Genomic DNA, 15261 nt, shown 5'->3' with positions numbered 1-15261 from the left:
GTTTAAAGAGAAATTGGTGGTCCTCCTAATGCCGTAGGGTTCGGCCTCATCTAGTTTTCAGAAGCCTAGAACAATATAACCCACAATTAATGGACTGGGTGACTGCAGGGCTGAGGTAAGGAATCTGTTCTTCAGTCTGCTGCATAGGTACTACGTTAGGTAAGTACTTCAGGAATACTGACCCAGGTCCTCAAAGTTATTTCAGGATTTAAGCTCCTCAATTGCTCATTTGCAGGCAAATTCTACAGTGTCTCTCCTCAAAGCTGCTGTTTAAATACACATTGTAAAGTCTGTTGGTGTCAGATGACACAGACAGAATTATTGTTCCAGTGGTAGCCGATCTACAGAGATTTTACCACCTTTACCTGATGCATACGTAGTGACTCCCTAACTCTCTGTTCTATTAAAATGGTCTAGTTTAATGTAAAGAATGTATGTTATTAGTGTTTTTATCTGAATAATTTTGACAGAATGGGATTGCTTTGCTGCTTTTCTACACAGAGTTTATTTACACCAGCAGATCACATGGACTGGTAATACCCTGCTATAGGAGAGGGTGGGATTGCCTGGTAGTCAGTGAAAGGAGACAGTAGCTTCCTAATCTGCATCAGCTGTAGTTGAAAAACACTGCCCTTAAAGACAACCCTCGAATTGTCTGCCCATTCTGCTTCTGGATATATCCGTAAGTATGTTCGTTATATGCTTCTCTCATTACAAATGATCCAGCTAGCACATCTTCCTTAGCTGGAAGTTCCTGCACATCAGCTGAGATGCATAAGTAAACAACCAACCAGGCGAGCAATATTGCTTTCCAACACAAAATGAAATGGCTTCAGTGACGCTATTTTACTTTTTCTTGCACAGTACACCGTTACTGCATCTCACATAAAGCTGATCACTTCTAGCAGTAGGACAATACAGAGTGCTTTAACAATCTGCCTAACTACTTATGTGAAGTATTAATGACAATTTCATACTTCTTTGCTTTGTTACCTTAAACTGACCTGTAAACAGATAGATGATTTCAGAAAAGCTATTAATACAGATGCTCAGGGAGGTACCTAGACATCTAAGGCAAGCATAATGATTCATTAAATGTTGTCCATACTTTCCCACAATTGTGTGCGCTTTCTATTAGGAAAGTCAAACCTTTTCTGAGTTACATTAACTACAGCAAAATAGCCTGTAATTTACCAGTGCTCTGCAGTGTTCTGAATATAAATATATATACCCATATACATATATATGTGCGTGTGTAGTCATACAAATATGCTTTTGAATATCTGATTAAAGAAAGATACAGCAAAACTATTTGAAATGGAGTAGAAAGAAGGAAAGCTTAGATTTATGATTCTATTATTTCCAGATGCATTGCACATCAGGTGCTCTATGAATTCAGTAATAAATATACTCTAGAAAACATATGTGAACAGCACTACTGAAAGATCACATACAAGAAAACTGGAGTATCTGGAGGCAAACACAAAGAGCAGATGTCCCCTAAAGAACAGATGAGCAGAAAGAAGTAATTTTCTATATGACAGTATAAGCTGCATGGGGTCCTGATGTTTTACACTGAAACAGAGAGACTAGGCAGGCAAATGCTTTTACCTGTCTAAAGAAAATATGTCCTTTGTCTACTTTATCTCACATCTTACAAAATGTAGCAGTACGTCTAGCTGTACAGGACATACTAGGTTATGCACCACAGTCATTTAAGTCATTGCTGGGTAACTTCTTGCCTTTTGCAAAATCTGTTCCAATGCAGATACTGGAGAGCGGCATACGACTTTGTCTAATCCCAATCTCCTGCACATTTTAATTGGTTCAATGAAAATATTAGCATGAATAGATTCTGGAGTCATTTATTTACTCTGCAAATTCCTGGAACTCGTTAAATAACTATTAATTGTTCTTTTAAACTACTGTAATAGATACTCCATGTCACATTCCTTTCCATTTCTCCTGCTCACAACTTTTTAAATGAGCAAAAGAGTTCTATTCTTTCCATTGACTTAATTTTTCTTAAGGACTTGACTTGTTAATAAAATATTATTGTCCTGTAATTATATAAAAAATTAACTACGAACATTAAGCAAAAACTTCCCTTTAACCGTGTGTGACAGAATTATGGAATTTCAGATTAATTTTCCAGGCTTTTTTCTGTATGTAAAGATTTTTAATTTTTTTTTGCATTCTGTAATTTGGTTCTCATAGTTTTGCAGACAAGCTTATACTTCCAACAAAAGAAGGCACACAGTTCCTGTACTGATATTTACAGACTTATAAAAGGCCGCATTTTCAGGGCTGGGGTTACATGCACTAGAATGGTAAGAAGATATTTCAGGTCAGCTAGGAGTGGTTTTCCTGAACTAAGCTGTATGGCATGTATGTTTGACTACAAGATGAGATCAGAAGACCACAACTGAAGCAAGTCAGCACTGTTAGACACACATACATGCACAAACACAGCAGAAGTGCATGTTGCTTTGGAAATGAAAATAATTATTTGCAATTTCAAAAGCCACAGAAATAAAAGAGGTTATGTGAAATGAGCCTACATTTTAGAGATAAAGGTGCACTGGTTTTGTTACACTGGGTGTGGTAACGCAACTGAGCTGATACTGTAAACTTAGGAACACCTCTGACATCTCCATTTACTCATCTGTAACAGCAGAGACAGAAGAGCTATGCAATGGGTATTGTTAACTGCTTACTTTTTGAAGAAAGCATGCTTTTTTCCCTGTGTTGTTGCTTTTGTTTTTCTTGCCTACATGATTTTTCTTTCTATTGGCTAGCAATTTCAGCAGAATATTGTTGTTCATCTTGCTAGCTGGAATCTTTCATTTGAAAAGGAAGGTTTTGCAAGCAGTGCCTAAAAATGTGGCCTGCATTTGAGTTTGCCTGATCTGCCCAAGGACAGATCACAACGCTCACAAATGCTTTAGTCAGAAACATCCCACTTCACTTTAGGCACTCTTATCTTCCACTTCCCAGCTTAGTAGCTTTGGATTCCCTGCAGAGCTGAAAGAGGCAGACACACACCTCCGGAGGGCAGTCCAGCACGCCTGAAATATAAACCATTCTCTGTAGGAATCGCTGTCCCTTGTCAATGTAGTACTCCCAAGCAACTGGACTCCCTGCTTCAGCGGTACAGACAGGGAGGGTGAGTTTGAGATTTTGGCCCTGGCAACCACACAGTCTTTGTCACCTGTGTTGCACCACGGGGACATTTCTGATGAACAACAGATCAAAATTCAGTCTAGTAAGATGAATGAAACTTCACCTGGTTCAAGCTGAAGATGAAGATCGAGGCCTTAAATTAGCATCTGACACTGACTGAGAAACTGAGGAACCTGAAGATGGCTGGGGTGGGAATCACTCCACTATATGAAGTATAGGTATGTGGAAAAGCCAGCTGTGCTCTGTTTTTGTACACTAAAAAAGTGGGACCCCATTGTGCTCACTTTGAGGCTATCCTGTTGGCACTGCATTCCCTTCAAGGCTTTAGAAAAATTCTCTTCCTTGTAGTTAAAACAAAAACACAGGGTAGATTCTGATAATACCTACGCTATCCAGTCTGTAAATCAGGAATAACTCCAATTAAGCTAGTAAATGAGACTAGTTTCAGATCTCCTTATTGCAATGGTAAAAGTTTTAATACCAGCAATAGGCATAAAGGCTGCTAAACTGATTATTGGTTCTCAACCTCTTCTAGATCATAAGCCCATGTTAAAAGATATAAAGAAAGAAAATGTGACTGCCATCCCCAAAAACATGTCCACAATTCTCCCATCTGATACCTGCATTCAGTATTCTTAAAAAGGAGGAACTGTGAAAAAAAGCGGTTGCTGCTACAGCAGCTGTAACGTGTTATTTACAAAACAGTTCAGTGACCACCATTTGATTTCAGGCACAAACCAGCTGATTTTCCTTAATCAGCTGAATTTATGCAGTGAAAAATAAGGTCTTCTGAAGAGATGAACTGTCCTTTTTATGACTACGTAAGGTATAAGCATAACATCCGGCCTTTGCTTTTTTTTAATGTCATTCTTTATTTCACAACAGGGGAATAATATCTGTAGAGAATGGAAAAGATGTTCACATCACTTCAATACTTTAGTTTCACATTACCTGAAGCATTTGCATTTCTGTTCCACACAGACTTCAATTTAAGCTATGCAATGCAGATTATTACACATACCTATGTGTAATAACATCCAAGCTCATGAACACAGTGACATCACAAGTGACATTTCATTCTGTCATACTGAGTGACAAGAAAAGGTTTTCAGTGTACCAGGGAGAACTATGGGTGTCTGATATTTCTGTGTGCCATTCTACTAGGTGAAGAACTAGATGAGGAATATATGCAAGCACAAAATAATCAACATAGCAGAATATTAATTACAAGCAATGCATGAAAGAGATGCATTAAGAAGCCTTATAGTATGAATTTCAGAGACCATGTAAATTAAATAGCTGGGTTCTATTTTTTATTACTTTTAATGTGTAAGAGGTATTGACAGATGTTAGTCTTACCAGTGGCACTAGTGGTAAAATACCCCAAACTTACACGGAGGGAAGCACATGCATACAGCATGATAGAGAACTGACTTTTCTTGGAAATGCAACTTGTTGAGCACCATAACTTAAGCACGTTATGAACGCCATAATTCATCCATACAAAACAGCATATGAAAGGCAAGGCTTGTAGGAGAAGGTAGTAACTTTCATTAAGCCAGCAGATAGCTTAGCTGGGAAAAAAACCAAACAGGCAAACTTTCAAGCATACAAGCTGTTTTTAAAAATGGAAGTCACAAGCTTCAAGTACAGACTGAGAATATATTTTGCCTCACTTAAGCCCTTCAAATAAAAGGTTTGCTGTTACAGCTAAGCTGACCTAATGTCTTCTTGGTGCTGGTACGGGAGGTTCTGCTTTTTCCATGTTCCATATTTGACCCTACTGCTTGCCCTGACACTTATCTCAGTGAGTTGGTTCAAGGAACTAAAGAGGCAGAAAATGGATTTTTCTTTCCTCTAGAGTTATTCTTATGTCAGTTTAGCTTCCTGAACTGGATTAGCGGGAGCTCAGAGGAGCATGATTGCTGGCACAGGGGGGAAGAAGAAACATGCAAGGCAGAGAGGTGCAGAACTGCACATTTCAGTGGCTGCTAGCCATTAGATTGGCTTAGCTGCAATGGTAACTCACTGCTAGAGCAGAGTTTTATCAACACTGTTACTAAAACATTGGATGGTGTAATTACTGATTTACTAAAAAATACAATTTAAAAGAAAGGGGGTAAAATGGTGACAATAAGTACAACAAGTTGTGTCTCCAGGTCACAGTGAGCCTCCTTCTCCCATCTCATCATCCCAGCAACTATTTCAGTGGCTCTACTCCACTGTGGTTCCACAAGGGGAGGGGGGGGGAAACAAACTTCTTGCACCTTTTAAAAACAAAAGAAAACTCTTCAGCTCATTAATGAGGCAGATTCAATAACTTTCTTAGTGTGACATCTAGTGTCAGACACTAAGCATGGTTCAGTCAGTGACTGCTACTGATCCAAACGCATTACAGATTCTGTTGCGTACAGCAGTATCACATCTGCCTTGTGGCGGGGACCCTGATCCAAATAATATCAAAATCAGTTCAAAGACAACAGACATTTTCTTTAGAATACAAAACCATCGCCAAAACAATCACTGGCTATATGTGCACAGTTAGTTAAAGAGACATAAGATACAAATTATATGTAAAATACCTTATTATTAGAAACGAAAATCAGCTATGCTAAACAAATTATAGCCATGCAGTAAAAATGCTAATCTGTTTGGGAGCTCTAAATCAGGGTTTGAAGGATAATGAAACTGAGATCCTTGGAATAACCATTTCAGCTCAGTCTTAAAGAGAAAGGAATGTAAGAAAGAAATTTTTTACAGTAAGAATGATCATTCACTGGAACAACCTCCCCAGGGATGTCGTAGAGTCCCCATTGCTGGAGGTTTTCAAAATGTGACTGGACAAGGTGCTGGATAGTCTCATCTAGGTGCCCCTTCCCACAAAAGCCTGAACTAGATGATCTTTTGAGGTCACTTCCAACCTGGGCTGTTCTATGATACTATTTGTTAAAAGCTGAATGTATTTGGTTAGGCCTTTAAGATGTTATCTAGTCCACTTCTAACTGTTTCTGCTATTTTTACAGAGTATAATTTTGAAGAAAAATATAAGGAATAGTAAATATTTGTCATATTTAGCCAGACAAGCAGCTGTGTCGTATGAAGGTAATGACAGAGCAACAGAAAAATCACATACCAAAGGTCTTGCTGGTAAGTCTAATTCCAGGAAAGCAGCTTTACTTATACCATTTGCTACACTGAAGGAATAAGCAACATTAAAATGGACTGGATCACGGCAAACCTATTTTCTGAGGTAGAATAGGAGATGAAATGTTAGTTGAACTGCTCGGATATTACGTGGAGTAACTTGAAGGAGAATAATAAATATTTAATAAAAAGAAGAAAGCCTATAGAAATTACCAATAGCTTTTTTTTTTTCTTTTTCTGTCTTTTGCTAGGAATTATCATACTGAAGCAGGTACATGGTATATGCAGTCCCACATCCTGTCTATGACGCTGACAGACAGTAAATACTTCACAGGATCAAGCATGAATTTCCATAACAAACAACTAGGAAATAAGCCCTCTATATCCGGAATATAAACTATTATCTGCTGCATTGATTTCCTGGAACAAATCTAAGATTATCTATGTGGTCTTCCAACTTACCTTGGTTTCAGTGAACATGGAAGAGTGCACATTTGATTTCTGCTTAATTCAAAGTCTATGTTATTTAATAAATTCACAGAGAAAAGTTTGGTCCAAAATGATTAGATAGTAATATGGGAACTCAACCCTACCCTGACCCCAGGGTCAGGAAGTCTGTCTAAGTTGTAGATTCCAGGAAATGGGAAGAAAAAACAGGGGAAGTGCTGCTTTACATACACCTGGTTTTAGGCTCTTTCTCAGTTGCTTGGTCACCGCCAGAAACTAGATAGTAGATGGGTCTTCAGTGTGACACAGTGCAAGCATTCTCATGTAAAATTAAAATTATTTTAAAATTGCCTTCTTCCTTTGCTGCATGTGGATGCTCCTTTGCCTAGGCAACTTGACCTGTTCCAACTGTGCTCGTTTTTAAATAATAACAATTCTAAAAATATATATATGTGGTGATGATATGCCTATTCAAAATAGACATCGCACAACCTTATCAAGTCAGGCTGCCTAGACAACAAACTTGTTCACGTATTTATACTTTGTGAAGATAGTTATGATGCTGATACAGTCAGATGGTATGTTAAGAAGCCAGTATCAATTAAGCATGAATTTTAATGTATATGAACCAAGATGTTATATGGCCTATATAAAAATGAGATCACATCATTAAAAAGTCCATGGAAATCCACAGAGATACAATGCTGGCAGCAGGTTTTATAGACAAAAGCAGCAAACAGCTGTAAAAAGGTATGTCTTGTTTACTTATTAGACAGTAAGAAGGGATACAACACACATTTTTGTTTGTCTCCAAAACTTTTTCCAACAGCATTCATCCTTTTCAGGTATGGTGCTTAGTTGCTGTCTAGGGTTAAACCACAACACTTGCAAACAACATTAGAATGTCCATTTGATAGAATACTATTTATTGCAAAAGCTAAACAGAATATAAATATGGTTATCTCACAGGCAAAAACTGAATGACCTGAAAGAGCTCTGTTCCAATAAACTCACTGCTGCAACTATAAAAATGAACTGAAGAATTCATCAGCATTACAATTCCTACTGATCAACAGTAAAATTACTTTTATGCACATAAATTTTCTTCTTTAGTTATTTACGCAAAGCCAAATTCTTATCAGAATGCTTTTGTTATGATGGGCTGAGAATATAAGAGAAGCAAGGCTCACGGCAGTCTGTGAAAGCAGTACCCTTTATTAGACCTACTAATAGCGTTGGGGAAAAAAATGGGCAAAATTGTTGCACATAAGCCCTTCTTCAAGTCCGAAAGAGAAGTGCTAAACTTTAAGGTTAAATACAAGTTGAGAACACTTATGCAGTTCCACAGCTAGTTAAGCTGCCCTCGTCCCCATCAGCACCTTCTGTGTGTTCCCATCATTTCCTATTCAGTAGCACCTGGGTGATCAAACGGTGAGCCAGATTAAGGAATTTACAAACTGATCCAGCTGAAGATCCAGCTCTTACTTCATTTGTACTTTTCAGAATCAGTCCCATAAACCAGCTCCCCACATCACTACATGAAGGCTACTGTTAGCATAAAAGAAGGAAGAAACATATTGCTGGGGCAGAGCAGGCCTGCTCCTCTCAGCAGCAACCTTCACTTATGTCAATTTAAAGACATTTTAGAAACCCATTCTGAGTTTAATTAGATATGTTAATTGGTTGGACTGTCTGAAATAAAAGGTAGTTACGAACTCTTGAGTGTGGGTGTTACTGAAAAAAAGAGAGGATAGGGGAAGTTCCCTCCTTCTCTGAGAAACAGACAGAAATAATTTATTGTCCATGGAACAGAAGAGGATAAGGAGGAGAATTATTTAGCCTTATATGGGATCATAAAACCAGTATCTCTGTTGAATCCATTATTTTTAGCAACTAGCAATTAATTTTAATTCCTAGGTTCATTTTTGAAGGTGTTTTGTGGTTCCTTTATGATAACTGATTAATTAACAGCTTAGTAGCTGTTCTGTGAGAAATGATTTCCCATTGATAACTAGGTATTCGCATGCTTCGCTTTTTGACTGTCAGTTTTCGATGTGTAATGATTAAGTTTTGTCTAAAGTCTTCACAAGGACATTTTGTACTGACATACCATCAGAAATGAGAGTACAGGGAGAGGGAGTAGACGGTCCATGTTTCAGTATGTTGTTCTACTCTCTGAAGTCTGGTGTGATAGCTTAACAGTTTCACTGGCTGTCAATGAAACCTGGAATTATTTACAAGAAGTGAATTCATATTGTATAGATAGAAGTCATGGTGTAATAAACCACAAACAAGCATGTGCGCAAATCTGGGTTGGAGTGCTTTGACTTCAAAAACCGTAAGCCTTTGGCTGACAGTAATTGTATCACTTTATGTATCCTTTCTGTGAAGCAGCCACAATGAGGTAATTCACTAACTTTACAAACAAGCCTAGTACCTTGTCCGTGATCTGACCTGAAGAATTATTTATGTGCTTTGACAGTTTAGGAAAGCCCTTCTTCCTATTAAAAAAAATGCTTGCCAAGCATATCAGGACAAAACTGTCTATGAGTCTTTAAGACTAATGACACATTAAAATTATGATTTATTTCTATGTACTTTACTGATTGAACACTTACCCACTGTGGCAGAAGCTGATGACAGGAGAGACTTCCCCCAGGTACCCCAAGCTCCCCATCTACTTGCTTTAGATGAGGAGTCTGTGGCCTATAAGAACAAAAATATTACTCCACTGTCCAAAATTTATGTTATACAAAGGCAGGAAGAAATACAAAGAACTTGACAGGTAAAAAAGTCCAGCATGTAATAAGTGATGATACGAGTAAAAATGGTCGCGCCACTACTTACAAGGGTATACAATCTGAAAATAGGCACTTTGTAATATAATAATTGGCTTCCCTAATCATGGTGATGCCTTCTGAAGAATGATTTTCAAGAGACAGAACATACAGAGAAATAGCCCAGAATGACTGACAAAAGCTTTGCCACCAGCTCCTCTGGCAGATGCTTAAGCTTTTGTGCAAAGTAGTGTTTGCATGAAAGGTAGCATTCTTATGGCACTGCAGGGTTGTTACTGTTCTCACGGCACCCTTTTTTCCCCCAGAAGGAAACCAAGGTCATCCACCTCACTCCATGTCTGTGAAACTGACCATTTGGCTGTTTCAATACTAAGTCAGATAGGCTAATTCAAACAGCCTTCTGTAGTGCGTTAAACCAACCTTGCAGGCTTTGACTGAAAGGCCCCATAATGGGTTCTGCAGGCTCTACTGCAGAGCGTAACTTCTAGCTGAAGAATTGTAACATCTGGTTTGGAAGGTGCGAATACCGGTGCACACATCTGTGCAGTGAACACATGTGACCACAACTTCAATGTGAAACAAAAGCGTCCATATGGAGAATTAGTTAAGAATTTGGTGTCATACTAAACTAAAGTTTATTTCACATATAGTATCCCTGGGCAGACACATCCTTCTCTAGTTTTATTATAATGACTGATATATATTGCCCTTATGTTCACATTTTGGTCACTAAGGCCAGATTTTTAAAGGTCTTTTCATTCCTAAAAGTGCAACAGGTTCTTAATAGGATCCTAAGCGTTTATGGCCAGTGCTTGATTGGGTATTATGTGGAGTTCAAGCTTCTGTGCACAAGAAAGCAGAATGGGAAGCTTAGTTTAGATCTCCTATTCCTGAAAGCGCCTAAAACTCCAGAGATGTCTTTACAGATGTCCTAATGTTTCTTCAGGCACCCAATCCTATAAAGCCATACAAGTTTATTAGGGCAATTATTAGGGAGAGGCAGGAACCCGTCTCCTTCCTGAGTTCTACTAGGAGCCAGAGTTAGAGACTTCTCTCCCCAAGTCTCCTCAGAGCTGTAACCCAGTAGATGTGCACAAGGAACTCCTAACAACTGAGTTCAATAAGAACACAGCCAGAGGAGGTGCTGCCCAACTTTTACATTAATGTGTGGCATTAAGTGATTATCAGTACTCCATATTTAAATCATATTAAGAAATTGTTGTCTCAAGAAAGTCTCCAGTAACATATCATCCCTACACAATCAACTCAAAACCAAAAGCTGAAGTATCCCAAGACAGCTCTGCATTGTGCACTGTACAGATCCCCTGTCACCTCTTCTGGGTAGGTCCCTCTCACTGGTGGAGGGGTGAAACAATGTATTTTAACCTTTCCCAATTTGTGGATGCCTGAAAATTTTACAGTGGAGATGAGAACATCTTCAGCTATGTCACATGTATTGGGTTTGGATGCTGTATAGACTGTAAAAAAGCCTTGTTTTTTCTTAGTTTTCTTTTATTAACTTCTTGCAATTACTCACGGGACTCCCAAAGGTCTGTGGATCACAAATCAAACACTACTGGCCTAGAACAAATCAAAAACTACTGGCCATTTCATGGAGCCTTGTGAAACATACACTGTTTTTGTAAAGTCAACGACTTGAAAATTAGCAAGTAAAAAAGTCAGTGCTGCATCTGCAGCTTCAATTTTGTCCTCTTCTAGGTTCATTCTGTGAACTGAATGAAGCAGGTTTGTACAGAAAGCCAGATAAAATCACAGGAGTATTATACCTATACAAAATGGACTAGATTCTTGGTAAGATTTACGCTCTGGTATAGTTTTATTGCAACCAAGCTAGAAAGACCAAATTAATATCATACTGGCAAAGAGAAATTCAACTGTTCCTAGCTTCCGAAAGCTTGGTGTTGCAATTTAGCTTATTTTATTCCCGTACAGGTTCTCTGTATATAACTCCCTAGGCTTTTGTGAAAAACACTATGTACATGGTACAAAATTCTGTCCTTACAAAGCAGGGAGGGGAGGGCTTTTATGGAAAAGAAAGTGTTACTTACTGGACTGCTTTGTTCATGTAGTGTTTCTTCAGATTCAGGTTCTGCATCAAGGCTTACTGTCTCATTGCACTCAGTGGGCATGTCTTCAGATGCCTCTCCATTGGAAGGCAGACTTTCAATTATTTTTTCAGTCAAAGGGTTTTCCTTAATAAATATGCCTCCTTCATGTCCATTACTGGCACTCTGAGTGGCCTGTCCATGTTCGTCATGTGAAGACTCATGCAAGATCTCAGCTTCCATGAGGTGTGGTAGTGACTTGTCAGGCAATACCTCACTGCTGGGCATTTCCATTACTTCAGGTTTTTCTTCAGATGGGATGTCACCACATATGTCTTCAGACATTTTGAATTCTGAATATAGAAAATAACTTAAGGCTTTTAGGTTCCATAAACATTTGAGTGACTATAAAATGTGCAGCATTTACCCTAAGCTATTGCTGAAAAACAACACAGCCTTGATGTAAGGCCTCCTGAAGCATGGAGCCCTGTGGCACATGCATCATGCTGGCACCGATATCACGATGTTACTCTGAATACTCTATTCACCTTGCAGGATAGCACTCAAGTACAAAGAGCAGCATTACTGTTTTCCAAAATACGATTTGGTGATGGAGAAAGGATGTTCATTTGTCTGGAGAAGTCAAATATAAGAACTTCCACATGGTTAATTCCTATGTTCCCTATTACATGGGTATGAAAGACCACTGGAGAACAGGATAATCTGAGCTGCAATAGCCAAGACGCTCTTGCTCTCCTTCTCATCATTTCCACATACACAGGTTCCTATAGTCTGCTGACTGATGGAGAGGAGGATGACAAACACAGTGTGACTAAAACTGTAGTGATATTTATGTGTTGGAGAAGGGGCGTAATTTGAGAACATGAGAGACCATGGTCCCTGCAGCCATTTCATAGACAGGAATCTCACTGCTCACACCGAATCTGCATCACTTGTCTCAAAGGCTTACTGTTTGGGAAGTGCAACACTTCTTTACCTGTTCCTAAAAGTCCAGGCATCAGTTCTGGAATTAAGCTGTGTGATTAAACTTCAATTCTGAAGCTAAGGTAAGTTACAAATGCATTTTCTCTTATGTACTCCTTACCTTCCAATATAACTTTCTTTTTCTAAGTATTTTCCACCACTGCGCAGTTATCAGGCTGAGGATCCAGGAAGGGAAAGAAACAGCCATTGAGCAAGCTCTACAGCTGATTAAGGAGTGGCACTGGCAGAGTCCAAAAGGGCTACTGTACAGTGATTACTACCACTTGGCAACAACGGTATGCCTGGCACTCTACTCAGAAGACAAACCTTGACAGACAGTTGCAATTGCAAGCTCTTGACTACATGCAGAGTTGCATGGCATAAAATAAACTGAGAGTCCTTTCTGTAGATGCTGTCTTTTCATTGACTCCCATGTTAATTAAATATGGTTCAAAGCTTTGTACCTGTTAGTAAGGATCGAGGTTCTAAAAGACACTGAAGAACAGAAAAAAATAAAAGGCAAAAAGCAAAATGTAACTGGGATTTAGAAGAAGCTTGCCTAAGAAACATGTATTTAAATTAATACATTTTATTAAAGTCTATAGGATCATGTACATTTGTGGCTTTAGCAGCCTGTTTATCTCACTTGAATGCAGATCAGCTGTTTGAACAGTTCTAAGAATAGCATTTGGGGTCAGTGAACAAGAAACATAAACAAACAAATAAGCACTTGGTGCCACTTATATTACTTTACCTTACACTATAACTTAATTATCTTTAGAAAACATGCATTTACCAGTCCGAATCTTTACATCTGCCACAAGTATTTGCAGTTTTCCATTACAAATACAGCAAATACTATAAAATGCTTTAGTGTAGGTAAATATTGCCATTGTTTTAACAGTACTCACTGTGTGATGGGCAGCATCACCTAAAACAATTTTTGTGTTTGTAAACCAAATTTCACCATCAGATATAAGGATCCTTTACTAAAACCTGTAAAATCTGTACATACGTGCCTAATTTTGCACGGGGATTAGATCTGAATAAGAAAATGTCCAACACCAGTACCATTTGTAAAGGACCACACATAGACGTGCACATGATTTTTTGCAGGACTGGGTCATCTTTGGGGACCGCTTGGGCCAAGGTCCCTGCAGTTGTCTGCTAAACCTTCCTCATGGGAGCAAAGCACATAACAGCAACCAACCACATCTGTCAGAAACCAGAGCCGTGCTTCAGCCTGGGATAAGGTGTCATTCAAACTGTCATCCGTGACACTATACTGATCTAAATCAACTCAGACAACTCCGCCCAAAGGGAATTACTCTCTACAGATAGTTCACGAGGGAGATGCCAAGGCCAGCTCCGGACCGGGCGGCAGGCGAGCACCCCGCCCGCAGCGACCGGCCGCCCCGAGGCGGGCAGCGGCCAGCGGGAGGTGGGACCGGCTGCCCCTCAGGTGCCGGCGGTGACGGCAGCTCCCGGCGCGGCTCGGTGGCACCCGCCGACCCGCCGCCTGAGGAGTTTAATCCCGCCTCGAAAGCAAAGCCCAGCCGCCGACGGGCGCCTTCAGACACGGACCAACGCCTCCGTGAGGGATAACTTTTTTGACCGGCGGCACCGCGCTCCCCTTTCGCTCGACGCCTGCCGCCGCTTCTCCCTCCGCGGGACGCTGCGGGCACGGCGAGCTGAGGCGACGCCCCCTCGGGCGCCCCGCGCTGCCGCCGCCAGCTCCCCCTACCCCGCTGCCACCTGCCCCCGCGCCCAGGGCACAGCAGGAGCAGCCGGAGCGCCGCTCCCTCAAACCCGCAGCGGCCACAGGTTCCCCCTTCTTTTTTTTTTTTTTTTTCTTTTCGAAATCTCCTCTGGGGTAGAGTTATTAGTGAGGAGCCCGCAGCCAGTTTCAAAAGCGGGAGAAAAAGAAGAAATCTCTGTGCTCCTTACCGCTCAGCAGTCCCCTTGCCGGCGCACCTCCTGCTCCTTCCCCTTCCCCGCCCCGCCACGTCGGCAGCGGGGGGGGGGGGGAGGCAGAACAGTCCGGGCAGCCGCGGGCCGACCGGGCCGCCGGGAGGAGGGAGGGCTGGCTCTTCTTCCCTCGCTCTCGCTCCGTCTCTCTGAGGCGGCCGCCTGTTGCGTAGGGGCTGCTCCGCGCCGCTGCCGAGCCACCCCAGGGCTCGAGGCTGCGGGCCGGGGCGGCAGCGCTGACCCACCGCAGAGAGCCGCCCCGGCCGCCATTATCGCCTCTCACAGCCCTCAGCTCTCTGCGGCCCCGCTCGGCGGAGGGGGCGGCGGGGCGCGGGCTGGCAGACTCTGGCGGGACACGGTGGTCTGCCGGCGGGGAAGGCGGGCCCCGCGCTGGGGACCCCGCCGGCAGCGCCGGCCAAGACAGAGGGGCGCGGGTGGAGCAGGGCCTGCCTGAGGGGCGGACGGCCGCCCCCCCGCCTTCGCTGGGGAGGCAGAAGGGGTAAATTTGACAACGCTGATGTGATAAGGTGCATACTGAGGCATTTTATGTATAAATGATAGTTTATACATAAAATTTATAATATATGTCTACGTATACGTTTATACGTATTCACTGAGATGGGGTCAATTTTTTTTTTTGGTAGAAACTTTAATCCTTCCTCAAAGCGAGC

General features: G+C 41.1%; 1 protein-coding gene across 3 annotated transcripts in view; it reads right to left on the bottom strand.

The window, feature by feature from the left end:
* The window catches only part of FAM114A1 (family with sequence similarity 114 member A1), a 39084-nt gene extending 24355 nt beyond the window's left edge, over positions 1 to 14729 (bottom strand). For 2 of the 3 annotated variants that reach the window (XM_072861257.1, XM_072861255.1), the window contains exons 1-3: positions 14570 to 14729; positions 11642 to 11991; positions 9393 to 9480 (exon numbers count right to left, since the gene is read on the bottom strand). In XM_072861257.1, coding sequence (XP_072717358.1) covers positions 9393 to 9480; positions 11642 to 11983 — 430 coding nt within the window. In that variant the 5' untranslated portion in view covers positions 11984 to 11991; positions 14570 to 14729. Of the gene's footprint in view, positions 1 to 9392; positions 9481 to 11641; positions 11992 to 12743; positions 13079 to 14569 lie in introns of those variants that run through there. The other variant, XM_072861256.1, reaches the window with a different exon arrangement.
* Between the last annotated feature and the right edge of the window lie 532 nt (positions 14730 to 15261).

The sequence above is a fragment of the Ciconia boyciana genome, chromosome 5 (assembly GCF_034638445.1).
Source record: "Ciconia boyciana chromosome 5, ASM3463844v1, whole genome shotgun sequence".
In the NCBI taxonomy this organism is placed as follows: Eukaryota; Metazoa; Chordata; class Aves; order Ciconiiformes; family Ciconiidae; genus Ciconia; species Ciconia boyciana.
This window is presented reverse-complemented; position numbering and strand designations above follow the sequence as displayed.